At 42.0% G+C, this 27092-nt stretch overlaps 1 protein-coding gene and 1 long non-coding RNA gene across 3 annotated transcripts in view; both read right to left on the bottom strand.

Moving 5' to 3' along the window:
* LOC311034481 (uncharacterized protein) overlaps nucleotides 1–1807 on the bottom strand; it is a gene marked incomplete at both ends in the record, with an annotated part of 163394 nt that extends 161587 nt beyond the window's left edge. Inside the window, one exon of the mRNA XM_084042363.1 lies at nucleotides 1673–1807. Within this exon, the coding sequence (XP_083898489.1) occupies nucleotides 1673–1807 (135 nt within the window). The remainder of the gene's footprint in view (nucleotides 1–1672) is intronic.
* A 4250-nt stretch (nucleotides 1808–6057) lies between these two features.
* LOC311034923 lies at nucleotides 6058–13815 on the bottom strand. Of its 2 annotated transcripts, XR_014599650.1 has the most exons (5): nucleotides 13762–13815; nucleotides 11640–11717; nucleotides 10666–10764; nucleotides 10287–10383; nucleotides 6058–7255 (listed from the first exon to the last, which is right to left on the bottom strand). It is a non-coding gene; the product is annotated as an uncharacterized lncRNA (long non-coding RNA). The 2 variants fall into 2 exon arrangements; XR_014599651.1 differs by lacking the exon at nucleotides 10287–10383.
* Between the last annotated feature and the right edge of the window lie 13277 nt (nucleotides 13816–27092).

Raw genomic sequence — 27092 nt, 5'->3', positions numbered from 1 at the left:
GACAGCGGGTGCCAGCAGAACGTAGAACCGGCGATGAGGGGTTCTTCGTGGGGAGTGTGTTAGAACATTTTCTACGGTCGCAAGTAGAGCGTGCTGTTGTAAAATTGCAGCTATCTGTTGGACAATCTGGACACTGCACTGGGAAACGCGGCTGGGGCGAGAAAATGACATTGAGGGAGACTACAGAGAAACATTATCGAGCGGGACAATGAGCATACGGGACCTGGGGTTATATTTTTGTGATGATGGGGGTTTAAACTGTGGGGCGAGGGCTGCCATGGCGCGAGTGTTTGTGAGGGTATTTTTTTACTTTCTGGTCTCTGGTATTTAATGTGAGCTTACTTTGTGTTTTGTTATTTCATTGGGGGTACACTGCCTTGTCTTTTCACTGTGGGCGCTTCCGTTCGTAGCTGTCATTTGTCCTTGAAGGTACAGTGTAAGCTTAGGGATAAGTATTAGGCTATCTTTGAGTATTATTTGGTGGCTCGGCGGGGGGGACATTGACCTGGGGGGTGGTGTTATCGGTTGGTGAGTGATGATTCAACTGTATGCTGTCAGCTTCCATTGTGCTTGTTAGCTGTGTAATGTTTTATCCTGGAGTTTAAAGGACTAACAGAGGGATCCTGCACGCTAATTGGAATCAGGGAATGCGTTTTCTGTCTATTTGTAAATCACCTTGTCACTGTACTATGTAATCTTGGTTCTTGTATGTGCATTGTTCTGTATTGGATGTTGTTTGCTATTTAGTGTTCCTGAATGTTTTATTTTTGTCCTGGTTGTGTTCCAGTAAGTTTCATGGGGGGCGGTTCTTTGTTTTTCTTTTGGAAATATACGTTTTTGCGGGAGACGTTTTAGTGTCTCCCGTGGGGGGTATGCTGTATATTTACTAACTTAATGTACACATTTTAAGTCATTTGTTAATATTACTTAACTTTACAAGTCACTTTGGCCAGTAGAGACAGAGGAGTGTATTACCATTTGTTGGCTCCAGCCTGGGTGTGGGGTACACTTAGCATGGAGACAGTGCGTCTAGGCATTTGTCATCAAGGCTGACACCTCTCCCTTTCCTGGCTCTTTACAGTTGCAAATGTGGAAGAGCCAGGGGAGGTGGGGGTTCACCATACAGGGCTGACACACCCAACACGTACCTACTCTTAGATCTCAAAGGTGACCACTACTATAAAAGATGGACTGAAATGTAACTAACTTAGTGTGTCAGAGGCCGGAGGGCCGCGCTTAGGGGAGCTGAGGCTCCCCAGGAAAGCTGTTTGTACTCTGTCTGTTCCATGAAATAAATCCGAAGCAACGAACCTCACTATTGGAGTGATGTCTCATCCATTCTTCACCATTCATTCACATCTCTGGAACATCAAACTAACTTTACAATATGGCGTTGTTGGCAATTAGTATAGTGCATTAAAACCTGTAAACTGTGGTTTTAAGATACCACAAGGGCTTAAAACTTTTTTTATGATGTTGATGTGATTTAGTAGTTAAGAGTTTTAGTTATTTATTTCAACATATAATACAGTTTCATTTAGTTTGTTCTTAATAAAGCCTCGTTTTTATTTCAGTTACCTAGTGTTTTTTCTCAATTATTTTTTCTGTATATTTTTTTCAATTCTAGTTTTCATTAATTTAATTAACTATAATAATCTTGACCTGTACTTACCGTCATAGAACCATTTGCATATGTGTCCTTTGGGTCAAAGGTTATGACAGTTCCATAAAAGTTGTTCTGTTGGGCTCCTCCATGCTGGGCTCCACAGAGCAACAGCAACACGACTGGTATTGAAGAGAGACTCATGGTTTACTGTGGGAATGTAAGATCCAGTATTGTGTTTTATATATGGGCTACACACACACACACACACACACACGCACACGCGCACACGCACACACGCACACACACACACACACACACACACACACACACACACACACCCCAAACATTTTGAATATTTGAATTTGACAGTGCAACAAGATAATAACCTGGTATGAGGAAATGTAATGTCTGTCTGTCTGTCAAACTGTGCCTGCCTGTGTAGATCAACGATTACATTCTGTACATTTACCATGGTATTACTGTTTGACAGTATAGGTAAAGATAGACTATCTGTATCTTACACAAGCTTTCTAACCTGTCCGGCCCTCCGTCCGTCCGTCCGTCCGTCCGTCCGTTCGTTCAATAAACAGCACATCTTCAAAACCACTGGCCAAAATGTCCATTTGCTTTCTGTTTTAAAGGCACTTTGTTCCCTTTCAGTTATGGTACTTTATTTTACTTCAAAGATTGCTTACAATATGTGTTAATCCTTCAGTGAATCAATGTACAGTCATTTTAATACAGCAATGCAATGATATTGAAAATGGCCCAATTGCCTGTGTAGCCCTACACGAACGAACAGACGAACCCAAGTCCAAATTTGACAGAGCAACTTTCACTTGTAGTTGAGTAATATTTGACCAGGAGTATCTATACTTTGACTCAAGTACTGGAGTTGCTACTTTGTCCATCAAAACAAAACAAAAAACAGTAGAGAATAACAGTTAGTTACAGGATATAACCCTACTACTCGTGTAAATATGGCTGCAGTTTAAAAGGTCAGTTGACTCTTATGTCAAAAGCAAAATAATAATTTTCTACTTTGTATATTTGCTGTAGATTTTTTTTTTAAATCCAAGCTCCAGTGATGTATAAAGTTGCAGAGGCAACACTAGAGGTCTACCAGAAGGGGGTGATGTAGATGTAGTTGTCACTCCTTCTGTTGAATGTTCATCAGCTTTAGAATGATGTCTGCTGGCAGCCCAAGTTTGACCATTTCCTCTTTAAGCTGGAGGAGAAAGAACACACTGTTGATATGTGATCATCCGTAATGATGTTATTTTCTATGCATTATGTATTGTACAGCATGTCCTGTTCCGGTTCAACATTAAAATCATTCTACTCAAAGGTCAGAACCCATGTGCTTTACACAGGACCTCAAACATGACATCACACCTGTGGCCGTTCCTGCTAATGGCCTACAGCATTGGTTCCAAAACTGGGGGTCCCCAAATTATTTTGGGGGGTCCCCAGATGACTAGCTTAATGTGCAACATTGTGTTATCACTCAACGGTAAGCAAACCAACATACAGTATAAGTGTATAGTGGGTTAAAGACCTTTTTAAAACCAAATTGTCAAATATTATGTAAGAAAGAGGCAAACATTGTGAAAATAGCCGATCTACAAGCTCAACACCCCGCAGTGTGAGGCGTTGTGTGCTCTATTTGTAGATTACCTATTTTCACAAAATGTATCTGAACCGAGTCAAACTAAATGTAATGCCTACATCTCCAAGTGCTTGTCAGGGTGGGGGGTCCCCAGTTGAAATAGGATTATTTTGAGGGGTTGTGGCCTGAAAAGTTTGAGAACCCTTGGCCTACAGTACAACACTGCAAGTGAGAAACACTGAATGAATCATTTACAGTCATTTCTATCGAGGTCTTAATGCCAATACCCATTGTGGATTTGAGATTGTACAGACAGAGGGTGGTCATAGTCCCTTCATTATGTTACCTTGTAACTCACTCACTCTCTCTCTCACATTTTAAATAGGGCCGAAACTACTCACTGTGGTGCCCATATGAAAAAAATAAAGTATAAAAAAAAAAAATATATATAGGGCCGAAACTACTACTATAACCTTCAATGATGGTCTTTCAAAGATGATAGCAGTTTTTGGTCCAAACATAATACATATTTATTTCATTGTCGATTGTATTTATTTATGCTAATTGTGGTATTTATTATTTAATGTTTGGACTAAGTTCCATAAATAGCATGTTCTGACCTGAATAGGATGTTGGATATATACAGAAAAGGCAATTCTGCAATGTGGCCTGCATATTTTATGTGTATTATATATTTCAGTGACTGGACTGACAGCAACACTTTGTTACTATTACTGTTACTTGGAACGTATGTTGGTATGAAAATAGGCATTTTAGATGTGACCATGTATACTTGATCCAAAACGCCATGCCTGGCATTTGTTACAAACTTAACCGCTTAAAAAATGGTTGACAATTCAGGGAGTTGTGATGATTTTAATAGTGAAGAGACCGTCTGATTCAAGGGACATAAATTATTTTAATAATGGATATTAATGGCAAGGCTGCAATGCCAGACTGACAGAGTGTCGCGGGTTCGGATTCCGTTCCCGACGACCTTTGCTGCATGTCACTCCCCATTTTTTTTTTAATAAATGATTTTCATAGTTGAGAGACCGTCTGCTTCAATGGACATACATTATTTTAATAGTGGAGAGACCGTCTGCTTCAATGGACATACATTATTTTAATAGTGTAGAGACCGCCTGCTTCAATGGACAGTAGGCTAATGATTTTAATAGTGGAGAGACATCCTGCTTCAATGGACATAAATTATTTTAATAGTGGAGAGACAGCCTGCTTTAATATATCTATAAGAAGGCTCGGCTGCCACTTCCAATATGGCGGCTGCGCATACAGGTCGTTCCAATGAACTGCAGCGGTCAATGAGGTATCTAGGTTTCTCTATGGTACAACGTTGTTACTTCCATTTGATGTTCATTCATGTGTGGTTATTTCCAGCATTACTTTTAATCAAACTTGAGGGCTCTTGAGGTTGTTGGTTTGTGCTCTGTCGTTCGACTGTGTCCGACTGTCCGCTCACCGAAAATAGCGCACATCTACAAGCCCACAACACGTCTCGGATGGGACTTTTGTGATCTGATAAATGCTGGAGGGGGAGGGGGAGCGAAAGGCTGGACCTCCAAAAGGCTTTTGACACTGTTAATCACTCTATTTTGATTGGTAAGCTAAAAGCAATTGGTTTTGATCGTACATCACTGAACTGGATGCGATACTATCTGGAGGGGAGGGAACAGGTGATGGAGGTGAACGGAACCCCCCTATAGTGAGCTGTGGTGTTCCGCAAGGAAGCATACTAGGACCTTTGCTGTTCCTGATATATGTAAATGACATGTCATCAGCTTGTGACTGCAACCTATTCCTGTTCGCGGATGACTCGGTCTCGCACAGGGACAGGCTGCAGGTTGAAAAAGCTCTCAGCTCTGAACTGGATACGATCCGCATCTGGCTCACCGATCACGTCCAGCCCAGATTTGGCACAAACAAGGGGTTGAATTCGTTCTCCTGCTATGCAACAAAAATGTGTAATTCCCTACCAAAAGTAGTGAAGGAGTGTAAAACCCTACTCAGCTTCAAAACTGCCCTAAAAGAGTACCTTCAGTCGCTGCAATTCAAAACTGACCCCTGTAAAAGTCATAACCCCCCCCCCCCCCCCCCTTTGGAAGTTTTTACTGTACATATTTTTGTTTTTCTTATTTTTCAATTCTAAACTGTTTATATGATGCTCTGCATAGTAGGCCTAGTGTCTGTCATTTAATGTCACTATGAATTGAGTACATAACCCACACTGTTAAACAATCCACTGTGAATTCACAGTAAATTACTGGATAATAATTGCCGTACTTTCACAGTAAGTTTCACAGTAATTATCTCACAGTACATTACTGTAATTTCACAGCTGTGAAATCACCGTAATGTACTGTGATTTACCAGTATGTAGTACAGTTATTTACTGTATATATTATTACCATTACTGTGAAAGTAATGTAATTTACTGTGATTTACCAGTACATAGTACAGTTATTTACCGTATATATTATTACCATTACTGTGAAAGTAATGTAATTTACTGTGATTTACCAGTACATAGTACAGTTATTTACCGTATATATTATTACCATTACTGTGAAAGTAATGTAATTTACCAGTATGTAGTACAGTTATTTACTGTATATATTATTACCATTACTGTGAAAGTAATGTAATTTACCAGTATGTAGTACAGTTATTTACTGTATATATTATTACCATTACTGTGAAAGTAATTTCATTTACTGTAAATGTACATACAGTAAAGTATTGTAAAATTGACTTTAACTGTGATTTTACCATAACATGCTTTGTGGATCTGCTCAATGAAAAAAAAAGAAAACAAGGACTATTAACGTAAACTTTTTATTTAACAATTAGTTAAAGTGCAACATTTGGATGAAAGTACAATATCAAAAAGAGAACCATTTTCACAGATTAATAAGTTTTTCTTTTTTTCACAAGCATCTTTAATCCTGTCACCCACCAAGAGAGGTAGCAATCTAAGAAAGCACCAGTTTTGAACCGCATGCCCACTTAGTCTCTCACTGTCAGGAGAGAGGTCTGCCGGTTTGTCATTGCCATCATATCCTTGATATTTGAATTGGTTCTTACACCGATTTAGTTGCAGGTAATCAAAATGCTTCTCCTTAACTAAATGACCAATGAACAAAGCAAGGTCATAAGTCACAACGCCCTCAAACAAGTCATGGCCTAAGCATGGTGGGAGGCCAGGCTGGCAAACATGTTCATCAGAAACATCTGAACATGACTGACTAGGCTCAGGTTGACCCAAATGCTCTGTGGGAACTAAAACTGAATTATCTAGATCCTCTACACGTCTATCCTTATGTTTCCTGGAAACATGTGAGTCTAAACTGGATGCAACTGTAAAGGTGCAGTCACAACCTCTGAATGGGCATTTGGTTTCCAATCCTTCTTTTAAATGTGACCTCAAATGCTTCATAAGGGATGTTACAGTATCACACTTAAATGAACAAGACTGAGCCACACACTTTAAGGCTGTGTCAAATGGCTTGCAACACTGCAGAGAAGATCCCAGTCTGTTGTGGTCTCTATACATATGCATTTGCAAAACAGTGACTTTGCGGTACTTCCGTGTACAGTCAGGCACACCACATTGATATTGATAGTTGGGAGTGTTACTGTGCAGCTTTGTGTGCTGAATAAACTGAACAACAGTCTCAGACACATCCTCACACATACTAAATTTGCAGTGAAACATTGTTCAACAAATGGATGAGGAAAAACATGAAATAAACTGGCAGAAATAAACAGGTAGGGCTGTCACAATTACCAAATCAAAAATGGTTTAGAGTTCATTGTATTTTGGTGGGAGAAACAAAGTTGTGGTTTCTCTGCAGCTCTGTCAGTAGGCACAGAGGTGCCGAGGCTCAGCACTGTCTACACATGGAGGAGACATACGTGGTCACTGTTGAGATGCTGGAATTGAGGACGAAGGGAGCGGTGTCGCCGGTGTCAATTCGCCAGTGGAGTCCTCCTAGCAAGCCGTCGGTATGCCAGTGTGCCTACAGTGACAAAGAAGACCATTAGTGAGCATGCCCAAGAGAGCTCAAGCTGACACCAAACTTTCTCCAGGATCTCTAAAACTAGAACCTCAGTCAATTTGTCAATCACATTATTCTCTCCGCCAGGAGAGTTTTGTTTTCACTTTCTAAATATGACACAACGATTGGTCAAGCCTCACGTGACACGTGACAATACGGTGAAATACTGTGATCTGATTGGCTAGTGACGCATAGCGGCCTATAAATACATGGCGTCACTTTGACAGTGTCTGTGCCACTGTCAAAGTGAGGTAAGACAGGAACCATCACGAAATGGCTGAGAAATGGTGGATACTGTAACAATTAGATAGGATACATAATTGGACAGATAGGACAGATAGGACACTTATATAGACAGGAGGGATATGACACTTACACAGACAGGACGGATAGGACACTTATACAGACAGGAGGGATAGGACACTTATACAGACAGGACGGATAGAACACTTACACAGACAGGACGGATAGGACACTTACATAGACAGGACGGATAGGACACTTATACAGACAGGAGGGATAGGACACTTACACAGACAGGACGGAAGAGGACACTTACACAGACAGGACGGATAGGACACTTACATAGACAGGACGGATAGCGGCTAGGTAAGACAGCAACCATCACGAAATGGCTGAGAAATGGTGGATACTGTAACAATTAGATAGGATACATAATTGGACAGATAGGACAGATAGGACACTTATATAGACAGGAGGGATATGACACTTACACAGACAGGACGGATAGGACACTTATACAAACAGGACGGATAGGACACTTATACAGACAGGACGGATAGGACACTTATACAGACAGGACGGATAGAACACTTACACAGACAGAAGGGATATGGCACTTACATAGACAGGACGGATAGGACACTTATACAGACAGGAGGAAGAGGACACTTACACAGACAGGACGGATAGGACACTTACAAATACATGGCGTCACTTTGAAAGAGTCTGTGCCTCTTTCAAAGTGAGGTAAGACAGGAACCATCACGAAATGGCTGAGAAATACAGACAGGACCGATAGGACACTTATACAGACAGGACGGATATAGTCTCGCGTAGCCAGACCCCACAGAAAATGAAAAACAGCGACCTCTGCTTTTCTGATATTCTGTGGAGTCTGGCAGGAGTATAATGTTAGACTAGAGCGCAGGGAAACACCGGTTTCATGTCTGCCTATAGCGCATCACTTCCGGTTGGTGCGACCATGTTTTCATTCCCACTAACAATATTTCTACACGGAACACTAACACCACTTCTCCCAGAGAACATGGATGGTTTTGGTTATAAGCCCACTTGTTTCTATGATGAAAGAGTAATTTAAAATGTGAATATCTTTCCGTGGTTTTGTCCGCTCCGAGGACGCTATTGTTAAATTAGTTTCGGCTAGTTTCGAGGGGGGGAGGGTGGATCATGGTGGATGGACACGTGAATCCCGCCCACTACATTTGATTGGTAAAGCGCGGCCCACTTCCTGATCTGAAGGCACGCCCACTTGTAGCCAATGCGCACTGGTTAGGACGAACCGCTCCGACAGATTCCACCGCAGGTCGGAATCTGTTCTTGAGAGATTAGGACGGATAGAACACTTACACAGACAGGACGGATAGGACACTTACATAGACAGGACGGATAGGACACTTATACAGACAGGAGGGATAGGACACTTACACAGACAGGACGGAAGAGGACACTTACACAGACAGGACGGATAGGACACTTACATAGACAGGACGGATAGCGGCTAGGTAAGACAGGAACCATCACGAAATGGCTGAGAAATGGTGGATACTGTAACAATTAGATAGGATACATAATTGGACAGATAGGACAGATAGGACACTTATATAGACAGGAGGGATATGACACTTACACAGACAGGACGGATAGGGCACTTATACAAACAGGACGGATAGGACACTTATACAGACAGGACGGATAGGACACTTATACAGACAGGACGGATAGAACACTTACACAGACAGAAGGGATAGGACACTTACAAAGACAGGACGGATAGGACACTTATACAGACAGGAGGAAGAGGACACTTACACAGACAGGACGGATAGGACACTTACAAATACATGGCGTCACTTTGAAAGAGTCTGTGCCTCTTTCAAAGTGAGGTAAGACAGGAACCATCACGAAATGGCTGAGAAATGGTGGATACTGTAACAATTAGATAGGATACATAATTGGACAGATATGACACTTACATAGACAGGACGGATAGGACACTTATACAGACAGGACGGATAGGACACTTATACAGACAGGACGGATAGGACACTTATACAGACAGGACGGATAGGACACTTATACAGACAGGACGGATAGGACACTTACATAGACAGGACGGATAGGACACTTACATAGACAGGACGGATAGGACACTTATACAGACAGGAGGGATAGGACACTTACACAGACAGGACGGATAGGACACTTACATAGACAGGACGGATAGGACACTTATACAGACAGGAGGGATAGGACACTTACACAGACAGGACGGATAGGACACTTACATAGACAGGATGGATAGGACACTTACATAGACAGGACGGATAGGACACTTACACAGACAGGACGGATAGGACACTTACATAGACAGGACGGATAGGACACTTATACAGACATTGTGTCATGTTAAATGACACAGACAGGACGGATAGGACACTTATACAGACAGGACGGATAGGACAGTTATACAGACGGATAGGACACTTGTGTCATGTTACTATGACACAGTAACATGTTCTATTTGTTGTAGAATTAGAACATAAGAAGTAGAACATTCCCAGAAGTAGAACATTCCCAACATTCCCAACACAAGTCTGCTGGCGGAGAGTTGTGCTCCGAGGACCACTTTTTCTAGTATCTACTTTGTATTATTCTATGCCAAAGTGTATTTAGCCCATTATGTGTTATTGCCAGACCCAAAGGGTATGGCTTACATGAGGCTCTGTACCTGTTTCGTCCATACATGGGCATGCCCCCTTTGTCCTTAGGTCCCAGCCAGAAAAGTCTGTCCCCCTTTCGTCCATACATGGGCATAGCATGGACCTCTGAAAAGGGACAAAACCGGCTTAGCCCTGACGTAGTGCTCTGATCTTATAAAGTCAGAGCACTACTCTATAAGATCTTTCGTCCATATATGGGCCTTCTACATACATGGGGATGTCGGAATTGAAGACCTAAATCCTCTTTTCCTCTGCACACACTCTGCACACACGTCAAGCCTAAAATGATTTATGCTTTTCAGTTATAAAATGGTTTGTAGGTGTGTTACATACTAGGACTTCATTCTGGGTTTGGCAGAACCAGGTCTCCTGGTCTTGTTTACTTACAATGAATGATATTTTTGGTGACCCAAGCAAATCTCCTCCGGTGTCAACTATTGGCAGCGGTTGGAGTCCTCCGAGCAAGCCGTGGGTATGCCAGTGTGCCTACGGTGACAAAGAAGACCGTTAGTGAGCATGAACCTCAGTGGCCTCAGTTACATGCACAAAATGTATTCAGAATGAAGGAATTCATTATGAACAGATATTCATACCCAACTGTTTACATGGAACCTGAATACAAGTATTCATAGTCCTCAATTGTTTACATGACCGAAGCATTCATTCGGAATATAACTTTGGACTATGAGATGGCCAACCCATAACCTGTTATCCCTTAAGAAATGAATAAGCGACAAACACTAACAGCTATTATCTGATAAAAGAAAATAAAAATATATTTTGAAGCGCAGTCCCTGCAACCACACGCGACCTCCACCAAAAACAACCCAGAACTAAAAAACACAGCATCATACACCCATACATTACAATTGGCAATGGCACTGTAATTCGCCGATGGGTTTGTAAATAGTGCATTTTATTATGCGGGGAAAAAACTGGTGCATTTGTATTTTTCTAAATGGGTAAAATAGCGCATTTCTGCACGCATAAAATGTCTCGAAATGGCCATACCTGCTTGGACATGGGCATAAAGCACTATAGTCGACCAAGGGCAGACGTGTAAAATAATACATGTATTCCAAACTCCCAGTAGCATTCGGAATAAAGTGTTATGGTGATCTGTACCGATTCAAACGGTATATACCACCCCTCAGACCGGAATGAAGATTTATTCGGGATTGGGATATTCTATTCCAATTGAGGCGTTTACATTTTTACTCTGATGACTGATGACAGATGAATTTCTGCATGTAAATGGGGTTATGGGGCCAGTCAATTTTTCAATCACATTATATCTACTTTGTATTATTCTATGCCAAAGTTTATTTAGCCCAATATTTTCAATAAGTAATTATACTTACAATGAATGATATGTTTGGCGACCCAAGCAAATCTCCTCCGGGTAAGCCGTGGGTATGCCTACAGTGACAGAGAAAACACTTGTGTGCGCACACACACACACACACACACACACACACACACACACACACACACACACACACACACACACACACACACACACACACACACACACACACACACACACACACACACACACACACACACACACACACACACACACACACACACACTTTGTTATACAATTTTGATGTGGTACCATAGTACAGGGTTGAACAGGTTGATCAAAAAATATAAAACTCTACATTCTCTATTAATGCAAACTCTCCATCATTTAGCTGGGGACCACCTGGAACCCCCTCAATGGTCTAAACTATTCATGAATAATTATTATCTACATCAGCACTTTCCCACTAGAGACACTATATCCTAAAAAACAAACAAACAAAGAAAAGCTGATTTAAAAGCTTTAAAAAAGGCATCTTACAAGATCAAAAGCTTTTAAATCTACAATTTCCACTAGTCAAATGTTGTGAAAGTATGAAATAGGGCTTCTTATTTGTTTTGCCATTAGCATATGCAAACAATATAAAGAGTGCACACATTATAGAGACAATTTAACATGATGAATACATGTGTCCCTTGACACAAAATCTTTGAAAACCACTAGTTTAGTTTAGCCCTCCAACACAAACATATTCATTTTTAGTATCAGATGGCCTATTGCAAATACATCAGCTGGTACTGTAATACAGTGGTTCTCAACCATTTCAGGCCTCGACCCCCAAAAATAATGATATTTGAAGTGGGGACCCCCCAATATAATGATATTTGAACTGGGGACCCCTCACCCAGACAAGCACTTGGAATTGTATGAGTTGAAGCATTACATTTAGTCTAACATGGTTCCAGATAAATATTGTGAAAAAAATAGCTGATCTACAAGCTCACAATGAAAGCTTGTAGATCTGCTAAGCTTTCAGATCCCCCATTTTTCACTGTCATCTGCGGACCCCCCGAAAATAATGTGGCGACCCCCTAGGGGTCCCGACCCACAGGTTGAGAACCACTGCAGTAATACTTGGTTTGTGGTCATTTAGAAAACAGTGTCAACATCTTACACTAATATTGCATTAAAAACAAAAAGAGGGAAAAGCTGCATTGCAGGGTGAAATGAGCTGAAATAACATTTAATAACAAGGTGAAATGAGCTGAAATAACATTGCACAATTGTAAATTTAGATCAACATCAAGGTGAGCTCATTATTAATCTTAACTACATAAAATACCAGCGTCAACGAACGTCTAACTTTAATAAAATAAACAAGACCAATGCAGCCCCCTGGACTAAAGCTCTGAAACATGACCGTCATATCATGACAGTCATGGATAAACTTCAACCTGGTGTTTGCATTTTCTCCATTTATCTCTTGTATATTTAAACGTTCAGATTTCAAATATAAAGTGCTTTACCTATGGCCACGGATGTTACAATTATGTTCGGGCCCTCAGAAGTACCCGTATCTTCCGCATTGTTCAATAAAAGGCTTTTTAATCCGATCGGTGGACATTTTCTCTGTATTTTCGCCATGCTTTCAAGTAAGCGACCCTATCGGTTGGGAGGTGTATTGCACTCCTCTGATACATTATAACTATGAGCAAATGGCCACCGATCGGATTAAAATGATTTTTATTGAACAATACGGAACATACGGGTACTTTTGAGGACCCATACATAACTGTAACATCCGTGGCCATGGGGTTAGCACTTTATATTTGAAATCTTAACGTTTATGTAGATGTGCGGCCCGTACATCTACATAAACGTTAAGATTTCAATGGAGAACGTGCAAACACCAGGTTGAGTTCAAGCTAGCCGACTAACATGACATAAAAGCCCCACCGACGTGTGCCTATGCACGGCAGCAATCTCACACACACACCGGCTTGGTGCGTCGTAACGTTAAAGTTAAGGTGTGTGAGGGAAACGCATTTAAACTTATATACAGAGTCTACAGACATGGACAGCACATCATTTGTTGGAGCAAGACTGAACGACAGCATGCACAAGTTCACAACTAGACTAGTTATCATTAAAGTGGAGGGGGGAAATGACTGACTTACCTCAGAGACACTTCTTCACTCTGCTTCTCCCTTCTTCTCCCCATAGCATTTCCCTCTCAATCTGCAGTTTTGCGCCAAAACCCACAATGCAGAGCGGTTCAAGTACTTAAAGTTATTAGTTGTGATATCACAGAGGATGGTGTGATTTCACAGTAACACTTTGTCGTTAGATTTAGCTTCTTTCCAGACCCCCCCAGTGACTTAGTGAAAAGCTTCTAGCGACAAATCTAGTTACTTTTTCTGGTGATTTGGCGATAATAGGTGTTCCAATTGTGAACTTGCCCCAAATGTTAACTAGGTGCCCGAAGTATTTGTGCAATGTATTAGTCCATATTTTTCATTAAAGAAGTGTTTTAATCCCGTCTGTGGCCAAACGCCATTTTCCCCCCTCGTTTACCTTTTGTTTACATTGAGTGTAATTCCGGCTTTCACCGGATGCGCCCGTCACTACCACCCAATGGGAACTTCCGACAGAATCGGACACAGACGGGATTAAAACACTTCTTAATTGAACAATATTGATTTATACATTGCACAAATACTCCGGACACATAGCTAACATTTGGGCCAAGCGGGTAAGCACCTTATATTTTGCATTTGTACATGTTTGGAGAAATACGGGCTTTACTGGTGACATTTCAGGGCAAACTGAGAGGGTTATATCTACTCTTGTAGATAAAAAAATAAATAATACATTAAATCAATTAAAATCGATAAAATACATCTACAATAGTCTTAATCTAAGGCTAACGGCAAAGATGAATCTGACACATAGTTTCAGTGTGAAAACAGATCAAATAATTGCTGTTTGTGGTTCTATATGGGCTGGTGTAAAGTAACTAAGTACATTTACTCAAGTAGCCTACTGTACTTAAGTACAATTTTGAGGTATTTTTACTTTACTGGAGTATTTCCAATTCTCAGTACGAAATGATGCAACGCTGATATCGCTTTTGTAATGCATTTTATAATATTTAAGGCACCCATAATAATAATAATAATAATAAGGGTAATAATAATTGTGTCGGCGCCCCCTAGTGGCCAAGTTATTCAAGAAGGCCCGTAACCCTAATTATCAGAACCACATGTCCGTGTGTGAGGAAAGTTATATTGGCGCGTTCGTGCTGAAGAGCTGATAAATAATCCGTTGTCCGATTGTGTCGGCGCCCCCTAGAGGCCCAGTCATTCAAGAAGGCCTGTAACCCTAATTTTCGGAACCACATGTCCGTGTGTGAGGAAAGTTATATTGGCGCGTTCGTGCTGAAGAGCTGATAAATAATCCGTTGTCCGATTGTGTCGGCGCCCCCTAGAGGCCCAGTCATTCAAGAAGGCCTGTAACCCTAATTTTCGGAACCACATGTCCGTGTGTGAGGAAAGTTATATTGGCGCGTTCGTGCTGAAGAGCTGATAAATAATCTGTTGTCCGATTGTGTCGGCGCCCCCTAGTGGCCCAGTCATTCAAGAAGGCCTGTAACCCTAATTTTCGGAACCACATGTCCGTGTGTGAGGAAAGTTATATTGGCGCGTTCGTGCTGAAGAGCTGATAAATAATCTGTTGTCCGATTGTGTCGGCGCCCCCTAGTGGCCCAGTAATTCAAGAAGACCTGTAACCCTAATTTTCGGAACCACATGTCTGTGTGTGAGGAAAGTTATATTGGCGTGTTCAGGCTGATCAGCAGTTCAAGAATCCGTTGTCTGATTGTGTCAGCGCCCCCTAGTGGCCAAGTTATTCAAGAAAGCCTGTAACCCTAGCTTTCACAACCACATGTCCGTGTGTGAGGAAACTTATATTGGCGCGTTCGGGCTGATCAGCAGATAAAGAATCCATTGTCCGATTGTGTTTTCGCCCCCTAGTGGCCGAGATAATAGCGAAAAACTGTTCAAAAATAATAAAAACAAAATCGGAGACCACATGACGCATCAGCGCGCCGCTCCGAACGTGCTGGTATAAGTCTCCTTGCACACGACCTTACCGTTCTCCTTAATTGGCTGGGGTCTAATCTCAATTTATTTCGCGCAATAACACGACATAACTCCTTAACGATAAGTTTTTAGAATCCGTCGTTCGGATATGTTGTACAGCTCGCCGAGACGCACGCGTGGATGTCTTGTTTGTCCCGCTACGACACTTCTAATGTTTGCTTCTTACACTGTCACAAGGTACATAGAGGCGTAGAACCTTCACCCATACTGAGCGAGAAATTCAGAAATTGGAAAAAATGTCGAAAAGGGACAAACAAGATATCCACACGTGCGTCTTGGCAAGCTGAACAACATGTCCCCATGCTCCCACTCTAAGTCCTTATCGTATTCGAGATAATAAGCGAAACCTGATTCTGAATACTGTATTTTATTGTGAAATAATACTGAAAGAGTTGTGAAATCCTTGTACCAATTTAAAGTACAGTAATTTGTTGTTATATCACAGAGGATGGTGTGATTTCACAGTAACATTCTGAATACTGTATTTTATTGTGAAATCATACTGAAAGAGTTGTGAAATCCTTGTACCATTTTTGAGCCAAATCCCACAATGCATAGCGGTTCAAGTAATTAGTTGTGATATCACAGAGGATGGTGTGATTTCACAGTAACATTCTGAATACTGTATTTTATTGTGAAATCATACTGAAAGAGTTGTGAAATCCTTGTACCAATTAAAAGTACAGTAATTTGTTGTTATATCACAGAGGATGGTGTGATTTCACAGTAACTTTCTGAATACAGTATTTTATTGTGAAATAATACTGTAATTTATTGTGAAATCCTGTTATAAATTAACAGTGCAGCTGACACGCGACGTCAGTACAACGTTGTCCCAACGTTGTACTCCAACGTTGGATGACCGTTGGATTTTGGTTGTAAATGAAAGTTTGTCTGACGTCATAACCCAACGTTGGTTAGACGTCATAACCCAACGTTGTTTAGACGTCATAACCTGACGTTGGTTTGACATCCTAAACTAACATTGATGTAACGTCAATCTCTGATGTTATGTAGACGTTGATTAAAGGTTGGACTCCCAACGTTGGATACCAGTTGTATTTTTGTTGTAAATGAAAGTTTGTCTGACGTCATAACCTGACGTTGGTTTAACGTCAATCTCTGATGTTATGTAGACGTTGATTAAAGGTTAGACTCCCAACGTTGGATACAAGTTGTATTTTAGTTGTAAATGAAAGTTTGTCTGACGTCATAACCTAACGTTTGTCTGACGTCATAAACTGACGTTGGTTTGACATCTTAAACTAACGTTGATTTAACGTCAATCTCTGATGTTATGTAGACGTTGATTAAAGGTTAGACTCCCAACGTTGGATACAAGTTGTATTTTAGTTGCAAATGAAAGTTTGTCTGACGTCATAACCTAACGTTTGTCTGACGTCATAAACTGACGTTGGTTTGACATCTTAAACTAACGTTGATTTAACGTCAATCTCTGATGTTATGTAGACGTTGATTAAAGGTTAGACTCCCAACGTTGGATACAAGTTGTATTTTAGTTGTAAATGAAAGTTTGTCTGACGTCATAACCTAACGTTTGTCTGACGTCATAAACTGACAAGTTGTATTTTAGCTGAAAATTTATATCGGGTTGACGTCATAGTACAACATTGGCTCAACGTTAGAGTACAATCAAAATATGACATATTTCTAACGTTGTAATCACGTTGTATTTTAGTTGAGAATAAAATGTCAATCCAACATTAGCAGGACGTCAACCTCCAGAGTTACCTTGTCACGTAGATATCTTGTCACAACAAGATATCAACGTTAAAATAACGTCTCCTGTGCCCACTGAGTGGGCGGTGGGAACAGGACATCTTCCAGACGTCATTTTGACGTCGATATCTCATCATCACGACGTCAGACAAACAACAACAAATTACATCTTGTTTCAGTGTCAAGTTTTACCAAGGTGAAAATACAATATCAGACAATATTATTTGACAAAGTTTAATAAAACAACATTATTATATATTTTTTAAACTTGTAATTGGCACATTTGAATAGGTAGTATAAACAAACAGAAATTACAAGTCATATTGTTGTCCAAACAGTTACAGGTTTGGTGAATAGGTTCAGAGCCCAAAGTGCCTTTGTAGGAAAATGATTCCATTTGTGAAACTTTAAAATAACTAAACAGTACAAATCAATAAAAACAATGAAGTGCATTCTTTGAGGCATGTCTATAACATATGCACCAAGGGCAAAAACGTTAAAAAGAGAGAGAAATAACACTGAGCTCCCGTAAATCACTTGGAGAGTCTTCTCTGCATCATTCCGTTTAATTTGTTGAGGGTTGCATTCTTCTTTAGTTCCCCTAAAGATAAATGACAGGAATAAGCTATTTTAATAACTCTAACTTGATTTTTACATTATGAAACATCTTTATTGACTGACAGATATCTGTTCAAAAGTTTGGAATCAGTGAGAAATTATGATTTTGAAATTAACTGAGTTTGCAGATATGAGTACTGTCTCTGATGGAAGGGCCATCACAATTGCTTGATCTAAATCCTATGTTGGGAACAGCTATACCGTAAGGTTCATGAGAAGTTTTATACAAACCAGTCTCAAAGTACGGCAAATTCTACTGAAAATATGGGGTGAAATTTGACCTGGATATCTAGAGAATATGACATCTAGAATGCCTAAGGTCTTTAAAGATATTGCTGCACTTGGTGGATTATTTAATGAACAGAAATGTTGAAGAATATAAGTTATTATTATTATTATTATTACCCTTATTATTATTACTATTACCATTATTATTATTATTATTATTATTATTATTATTATTATTATTACCCTTATTATTATTATTATTATTATTATTATTATTACATTTATAGGTTTTTGTGTTCACCATCCATAGCGGCTATGGCCGGTGAACAGTCCAAATTTCCAGGCCCCACTGTGCGGCCTGTGGGGCCGTGAAAATTCAGGGGGCGGACTCTAAATGTCCTGTGGGCCCCCCTCTGCGCGTGAACACCACTTGTTCGACCATCGGTTTTACGGATTACCCACACGGATGTTTTTCCCTTTGTTTACATTTTAGGGTCCTATCTTGCAGTTCAATCATAATTCCACAGGGTGCCAGGCTATGAGCCACAACTATTAGAAGTGAACAGTGTACAACTCCCACACTATACTATGGGAAACAGCCTACTATTAGAACTATGGGCTGTGTACATTGTGTACACCTCCCATACTATGCTATGGTAAATGGCGTTTACCATCGTGTGACCTCCCGGGACGCTGTTTATCGCCAATTCCCGCCTAGTCCATGCTAGTATGACCTACACCACCCTCCCCATGTCTGTTCTCCCAACAGGCTGGACTATACTAGTCTTGGGTGCACTGTACTGTACTGTACTGTACTGTACTGTACTGTACTGTACTGTACTGTACTGTACTGTACTGTACTGTACTAGACTCTACTGGTCTCTAATAGGCTGTTTTAAGCTCTAGTAGGCTTTGCTAAGCTTTGCTGGGCTCTATGAGGCTATAAAAGACAGTACTTTACTGTGGCTCATGCAAAACTATGGCTCGTGAACACAAGCTATGGCTCGTGTACACAGTGGTTACTCCCTATGGTCTGAGTATCTACAGGGCTGACAAGGGACTAGTAAAGTCTAATAGAGAGTATTAGAGTCTGCTAAAGCCTAGTGCACTCTAGTCTAGCCTAGTCCAGCCTGTTCCATGCTAGTATGACCTATACCACCCTCCCCATGTCTGTTCTCCCAACAGGCTGGACTTTACTGGTCTCGGGTGCACTGTACTGTACTGTACTGTACTGTACTGTACTGTACTGTACTATACTGTACTGTACTGTACTAGACTCTACTGGTCTCTAATAGGCTGTTTTAAGCTCTAGTAGGCTTTGCTAGGCTTTGCTGGGCTCTATGAGGGTATAAAAGATAGTACTTTACTGTGGCTCATGCAAAACTATGGCTCGTGAACACACAAGCTATGGCCCGTGTACACAGTGGTTACTCCCTATGGTCTGAGTATCTATAGGGCTGACAAGGGACTAGTAAAGTCTAATAGAGAGTATTAGAGTCTGCTAAAGCCTAGTGCACTCTAGTCTAGCCTAGTCCAGCCTGTTCCATGCTAGTATGACCTATACCACCCTCCCCATGTCTGTTCTCCCAACAGGCTGGACTATACTAGTCTTGGGTGCACTGTACTGTACTGTACTGTACTGTACTAGACTCTACTGGTCTCTAATAGGCTGTTTTAAGCTCTAGTAGGCTTTGCTAGGCTTTGCTGGGCTCTATGAGGGTATAAAAGACAGTACTTTACTGTGGCTCATGCAAAACTATGGCTCGTGAACACACAAGCTATGGCCCGTGTACACAGTGGTTACTCCCTATGGTCTGAGTATCTATAGGGCTGACAAGGGACTAGTAAAGTCTAATAGAGAGTATTAGAGTCTGCTAAAGCCTAGTGCACTCTAGTCTAGCCTAGTCCAGCCTGTTCCATGCTAGTATGACCTATACCACCCTCCCCATGTCTGTTCTCCCAACAGGCTGGACTTTACTAGTCTCGGGTGCACTGTACTGTACTGTACTGTACTGTACTGTACTGTACTGTACTGTACTGTACTGTACTGTACTGTACTAGACTCTACTGGTCTCTAATAGGCTGTTTTAAGCTCTAGTAGGCTTTGCTAGGCTTTGCTGGGCTCTATGAGGGTATAAAAGACAGTACTTTACTGTGGCTCATGCAAAACTATGGCTCGTGAACACACAAGCTATGGCCCGTGTACACAGTGGTTACTCCCTATGGTCTGAGTATCTATAGGGCTGACAAGGGACTAGTAAAGTCTAATAGAGAGTATTAGAGTCTGCTAAAGCCTAGTGCACTCTAGTCTAGCCTAGTCCAGCCTGTTCCATGCTAGTATGACCTATACCACCCTCCCCATGTCTGTTCTCCCAACAGGCTGGACTTTACTAGTCTCGGGTGCACTGTACTGTACTGTAATGTACTGTACTGTACTGTACTGTACTGTACTGTACTGTACTAGACTCTACTGGTCTCTAATAGGCTGTTTTAAGCTCTAGTAGGCTTTGCTAGGCTTTGCTGGGCTCTATGAGGGTATAAAAGACAGTACTTTACTGTGGCTCATGCAAAACTATGGCTCGTGAACACACAAGCTATGGCCCGTGTACACAGTGGTTACTCCCTATGGTCTGAGTATCTACAGGGCTGACAAGGGACTAGTAAAGTCTAATAGAGAGTATTAGAGTCTGCTAAAGCCTAGTGCACTCTAGTCTAGCCTAGTCCAGCCTGTTCCATGCTAGTATGACCTATACCACCCTCCCCATGTCTGTTCTCCCAACAGGCTGGACTTTACTAGTCTCGGGTGCACTGTACTGTATTGTACTGTACTGTACTGTACTGTACTGTACTGTACTGTACTGTACTGTACTGTACTGTACTAGACTCTACTGGTCTCTAATAGGCTGTTTTAAGCTCTAGTAGGCTTTGCTAGGCTTTGCTGGGCTCTATGAGGGTATAAAAGACAGTACTTTACTGCGGCTCATGCAAAACTATGGCTCGTGAACACACAAGCTATGGCCCGTGTACACAGTGGTTACTCCCTATGGTCTGAGTATCTATAGGGCTGACAAGGGACTAGTAAAGTCTAATAGAGAGTATTAGAGTCTGCTAAAGCCTAGTGCACTCTAGTCTAGCCTAGTCCAGCCTGTTCCATGCTAGTATGACCTATACCACCCTCCCCATGTCTGTTCTCCCAACAGGCTGGACTTTACTAGTCTCGGGTGCACTGTACTGTACTGTACTGTACTGTACTGTACTAGACTCTACTGGTCTCTAATAGGCTGTTTTAAGCTCTAGTAGGCTTTGCTAGGCTTTGCTGGGCTCTATGAGGGTATAAAAGATAGTACTTTACTTTGGCTCATGCAAAACTATGGCTCGTGAACACACAAGCTATGGCCCGTGTACACAGTGGTTACTCCCTATGGTCTGAGTATCTACAGGGCTGACAAGGGACTAGTAAAGTCTAATAGAGAGTATTAGAGTCTGCTGAAGCCTAGTGCACTCTAGTCTAGCCTAGTCCAGCCTGTTCCATGCTAGTATGACCTATACCACCCTCCCCATGTCTGTTCTCCCAACAGGCTGGACTTTACTAGTCTCGGGTGCTTACTGTACTGTACTGTACTGTACTGTACTGTACTAGACTCTACTGGTCTCTAATAGGCTGTTTTAAGCTCTAGTAGGCTTTGCTAGGCTTTGCTGGGCTCTATGAGGGTATAAAAGACAGTACTTTACTGTGGCTCATGCAAAACTATGGCTCGTGAACACACAAGCTATGGCCCGTGTACACAGTGGTTACTCCCTATGGTCTGAGTATCTATAGGGCTGACAAGGGACTAGTAAAGTCTAATAGAGAGTATTAGAGTCTGCTAAAGCCTAGTGCACTCTAGTCTAGCCTAGTCCAGCCTGTTCCATGCTAGTATGACCTATACCACCCTCCCCATGTCTGTTCTCCCAACAGGCTGGACTTTACTAGTCTCGGGTGCACTGTACTGTACTGTACTGTACTGTACTAGACTCTACTGGTCTCTAATAGGCTGTTTTAAGCTCTAGTAGGCTTTGCTAGGCTTTGCTGGGCTCTATGAGGGTATAAAAGATAGTACTTTACTGTGGCTCATGCAAAACTATGGCTCGTGAACACACAAGCTATGGCCCGTGTACACAGTGGTTACTCCCTATGGTCTGAGTATCTACAGGGCTGACAAGGGACTTGTAAAGTCTAATAGAGAGTATTAGAGTCTGCTAAAGCCTAGTACAGTCTAGTCTAGCCTAGTCCAGCCTGTTCCATGCTAGTATGACCTATACCACCCTCCCCATGTCTGTTCTCCCAACAGGCTAACTTTACTAGTCTCGGGTGCACTGTACTGTACTGTACTGTACTGTACTGTACTGTACTGTACTGTACTGTACTGTACTGTACTGTACTAGACTCTACTGGTCTCTAATAGGCTGTTTTAAGCTCTAGTAGGCTTTGCTAGGCTTTGCTGGGCTCTATGAGGGTATAAAAGATAGTACTTTACTGTGGCTCATGCAAAACTATGGCTTGTGAACACACAAGCTATGGCCCGTGTACACAGTGGTTACTCCCTATGGTCTGAGTATCTATAGGGCTGACAAGGGACTAGTAAAGTCTAATAGAGAGTATTAGAGTCTGCTAAAGCCTAGTGCACTCTAGTCTAGCCTAGTCCAGCCTGTTCCATGCTAGTATGACCTATACCACCCTCCCCATGTCTGTTCTCCCAACAGGCTGGACTATACTAGTCTTGGGTGCACTGTACTGTACTGTACTGTACTAGACTCTACTGGTCTCTAATAGGCTGTTTTAAGCTCTAGTAGGCTTTGCTAGGCTTTGCTGGGCTCTATGAGGGTATAAAAGACAGTACTTTACTGTGGCTCATGCAAAACTATGGCTCGTGAACACACAAGCTATGGCCCGTGTACACAGTGGTTACTCCCTATGGTCTGAGTATCTATAGGGCTGACAAGGGACTAGTAAAGTCTAATAGAGAGTATTAGAGTCTGCTAAAGCCTAGTGCACTCTAGTCTAGCCTAGTCCAGCCTGTTCCATGCTAGTATGACCTATACCACCCTCCCCATGTCTGTTCTCCCAACAGGCTGGACTTTACTAGTCTCGGGTGCACTGTACTGTACTGTACTGTACTGTACTGTACTGTACTGTACTGTACTGTACTGTACTGTACTGTACTGTACTGTACTGTACTAGACTCTACTGGTCTCTAATAGGCTGTTTTAAGCTCTAGTAGGCTTTGCTAGGCTTTGCTGGGCTCTATGAGGGTATAAAAGACAGTACTTTACTGTGGCTCATGCAAAACTATGGCTCGTGAACACACAAGCTATGGCCCGTGTACACAGTGGTTACTCCCTATGGTCTGAGTATCTACAGGGCTGACAAGGGACTAGTAAAGTCTAATAGAGAGTATTAGAGTCTGCTAAAGCCTAGTGCACTCTAGTCTAGCCTAGTCCAGCCTGTTCCATGCTAGTATGACCTATACCACCCTCCCCATGTCTGTTCTCCCAACAGGCTGGACTTTACTAGTCTCGGGTGCACTGTACTGTACTGTACTGTACTGTACTGTACTGTACTGTACTGTACTGTACTGTACTGTACTGTACTGTACTAGACTCTACTGGTCTCTAATAGGCTGTTTTAAGCTCTAGTAGGCTTTGCTAGGCTTTGCTGGGCTCTATGAGGGTATAAAAGACAGTACTTTACTGCGGCTCATGCAAAACTATGGCTCGTGAACACACAAGCTATGGCCCGTGTACACAGTGGTTACTCCCTATGGTCTGAGTATCTATAGGGCTGACAAGGGACTAGTAAAGTCTAATAGAGAGTATTAGAGTCTGCTAAAGCCTAGTGCACTCTAGTCTAGCCTAGTCCAGCCTGTTCCATGCTAGTATGACCTATACCACCCTCCCCATGTCTGTTCTCCCAACAGGCTGGACTTTACTAGTCTCGGGTGCACTGTACTGTACTGTACTGTACTGTACTAGACTCTACTGGTCTCTAATAGGCTGTTTTAAGCTCTAGTAGGCTTTGCTAGGTTTTGCTGGGCTCTATGAGGCTATAAAAGATAGTACTTTACTGTGGCTCATGCAAAACTATGGCTCGTGAACACACAAGCTATGGCCCGTGTACACAGTGGTTACTCCCTATGGTCTGAGTATCTACAGGGCTGACAAGGGACTAGTAAAGTCTAATAGAGAGTATTAGAGTCTGCTGAAGCCTAGTGCACTCTAGTCTAGCCTAGTCCAGCCTGTTCCATGCTAGTATGACCTATACCACCCTCCCCATGTCTGTTCTCCCAACAGGCTGGACTTTACTAGTCTCGGGTGCTTACTGTACTGTACTGTACTGTACTGTACTGTACTAGACTCTACTGGTCTCTAATAGGCTGTTTTAAGCTCTAGTAGGCTTTGCTAGGCTTTGCTGGGCTCTATGAGGGTATAAAAGATAGTACTTTACTGTGGCTCATGCAAAACTATGGCTCGTGAACACACAAGCTATGGCCCGTGTACACAGTGGTTACTCCCTATGGTCTGAGTATCTACAGGGCTGACAAGGGACTAGTAAAGTCTAATAGAGAGTATTAGAGTCTGCTAAAGCCTAGTGCACTCTAGTCTAGCCTAGTCCAGCCTGTTCCATGCTAGTATGACCTATACCACCCTCCCCATGTCTGTTCTCCCAACAGGCTGGACTTTACTAGTCTCGGGTGCTTACTGTACTGTACTGTACTGTACTGTACTGTACTAGACTCTACTGGTCTCTAATAGGCTGTTTTAAGCTCTAGTAGGCTTTGCTGGGCTCTATGAGGGTATAAAAGATAGTACTTTACTGTGGCTCATGCAAAACTATGGCTCGTGAACACACAAGCTATGGCCCGTGTACACAGTGGTTACTCACTATGGTCTGAGTATATATAGGGCTGACAAGGGACTAGTAAAGTCTAATAGAGAGTATTAGAGTCTGCTAAAGCCTAGTGCACTCTAGTCTAGCCTAGTCCAGCCTGTTCCATGCTAGTATGACCTATACCACCCACCCCATGTCTGTTCTCCCAACAGGCTGGACTATACTAGTCTTGGGTGCACTGTACTGTACTGTACTGTACTGTACTGTACTGTACTGTACTGTACTGTACTGTACTGTACTGTACTAGACTCTACTGGTCTCTAATAGGCTGTTTTAAGCTCTAGTAGGCTTTGCTGGGCTCTATGAGGGTATAAAAGATAGTACTTTACTGTGGCTCATGCAAAACTATGGCTCGTGAACACACAAGCTATGGCCCGTGTACACAGTGGTTACTCCCTATGGTCTGAGTATCTATAGGGCTGACAAGGGACTAGTAAAGTCTAATAGAGAGTATTAGAGTCTGCTAAAGCCTAGTGCACTCTAGTCTAGCCTAGTCCAGCCTGTTCCATGCTAGTATGACCTATACCACCCTCCCCATGTCTGTTCTCCCAACAGGCTGGACTTTACTAGTCTCGGGTGCACTGTACTGTACTGTACTGTACTGTACTGTACTAGACTCTACTGGTCTCTAATAGGCTGTTTTAAGCTCTAGTAGGCTTTGCTAGGCTTTGCTGGGCTCTATGAGGGTATAAAAGATAGTACTTTACTGTGGCTCATGCAAAACTATGGCTCGTGAACACACAAGCTATGGCCCGTGTACACAGTGGTTACTCACTATGGTCTGAGTATCTATAGGGCTGACAAGGGACTAGTAAAGTCTAATAGAGAGTATTAGAGTCTGCTAAAGCCTAGTGCACTCTAGTCTTTGCATGTCTTTATGTATGTATTTGTATTTTGTTGTTTTCTTGTGTCATGTCAAATGTGTGTACTGTTATAAGTTGCATACATGGCTGTTTCTGGGTCGCAAGACAAATTTCAGTGCAAACTGACAATAAAGTATTATCGTATCGTATCGTATCGTAGTCTAGCCTAGTCCAGCCTGTTCCATGCTAGTATGACCTATACCACCCTCCCCATGTCTGTTCTCCCAACAGGCTGGACTTTACTAGTCTCGGGTGCACTGTACTGTACTGTACTGTACTGTACTGTACTCTACTAGACTCTACTGGTCTCTAATAGGCTGTTTTAAGCTCTAGTAGGCTTTGCTAGGCTTTGCTGGGCTCTATGAGGGTATAAAAGACAGTACTTTACTGTGGCTCATGCAAAACTATGGCTCGTGAACACACAAGCTATGGCCCGTGTACACAGTGGTTACTCCCTATGGTCTGAGTATCTACAGGGCTGACAAGGGACTAGTAAAGTCTAATAGAGAGTATTAGAGTCTGCTAAAGCCTAGTGCACTCTAGTCTAGCCTAGTCCAGCCTGTTCCATGCTAGTATGACCTATACCACCCTCCCCATGTCTGTTCTCCCAACAGGCTGGACTTTACTAGTCTCGGGTGCACTGTACTGTACTGTACTGTACTGTACTGTACTGTACTAGACTCTACTGGTCTCTAATAGGCTGTTTTAAGCTCTAGTAGGCTTTGCTAGGCTTTGCTGGGCTCTATGAGGTTATAAAAGACAGTACTTTACTGTGGCTCATGCAAAACTATGGCTCGTGAACACACAAGCTATGGCCCGTGTACACAGTGGTTACTCCCTATGGTCTGAGTATCTACAGGGCTGACAAGGGACTAGTAAAGTCTAATAGAGAGTATTAGAGTCTGCTAAAGCCTAGTGCACTCTAGTCTAGCCTAGTCCAGCCTGTTCCATGCTAGTATGACCTATACCAC

The sequence above is a fragment of the Gymnoscopelus microlampas genome (assembly GCF_963454915.1).
Source record: "Gymnoscopelus microlampas genome assembly, chromosome: 19".
Classification (NCBI taxonomy): Eukaryota; Metazoa; Chordata; class Actinopteri; order Myctophiformes; family Myctophidae; genus Gymnoscopelus; species Gymnoscopelus microlampas.
The sequence above is the reverse complement of the archived record's forward strand: the minus strand, read 5'-3'. Positions and strand labels throughout refer to the sequence as shown.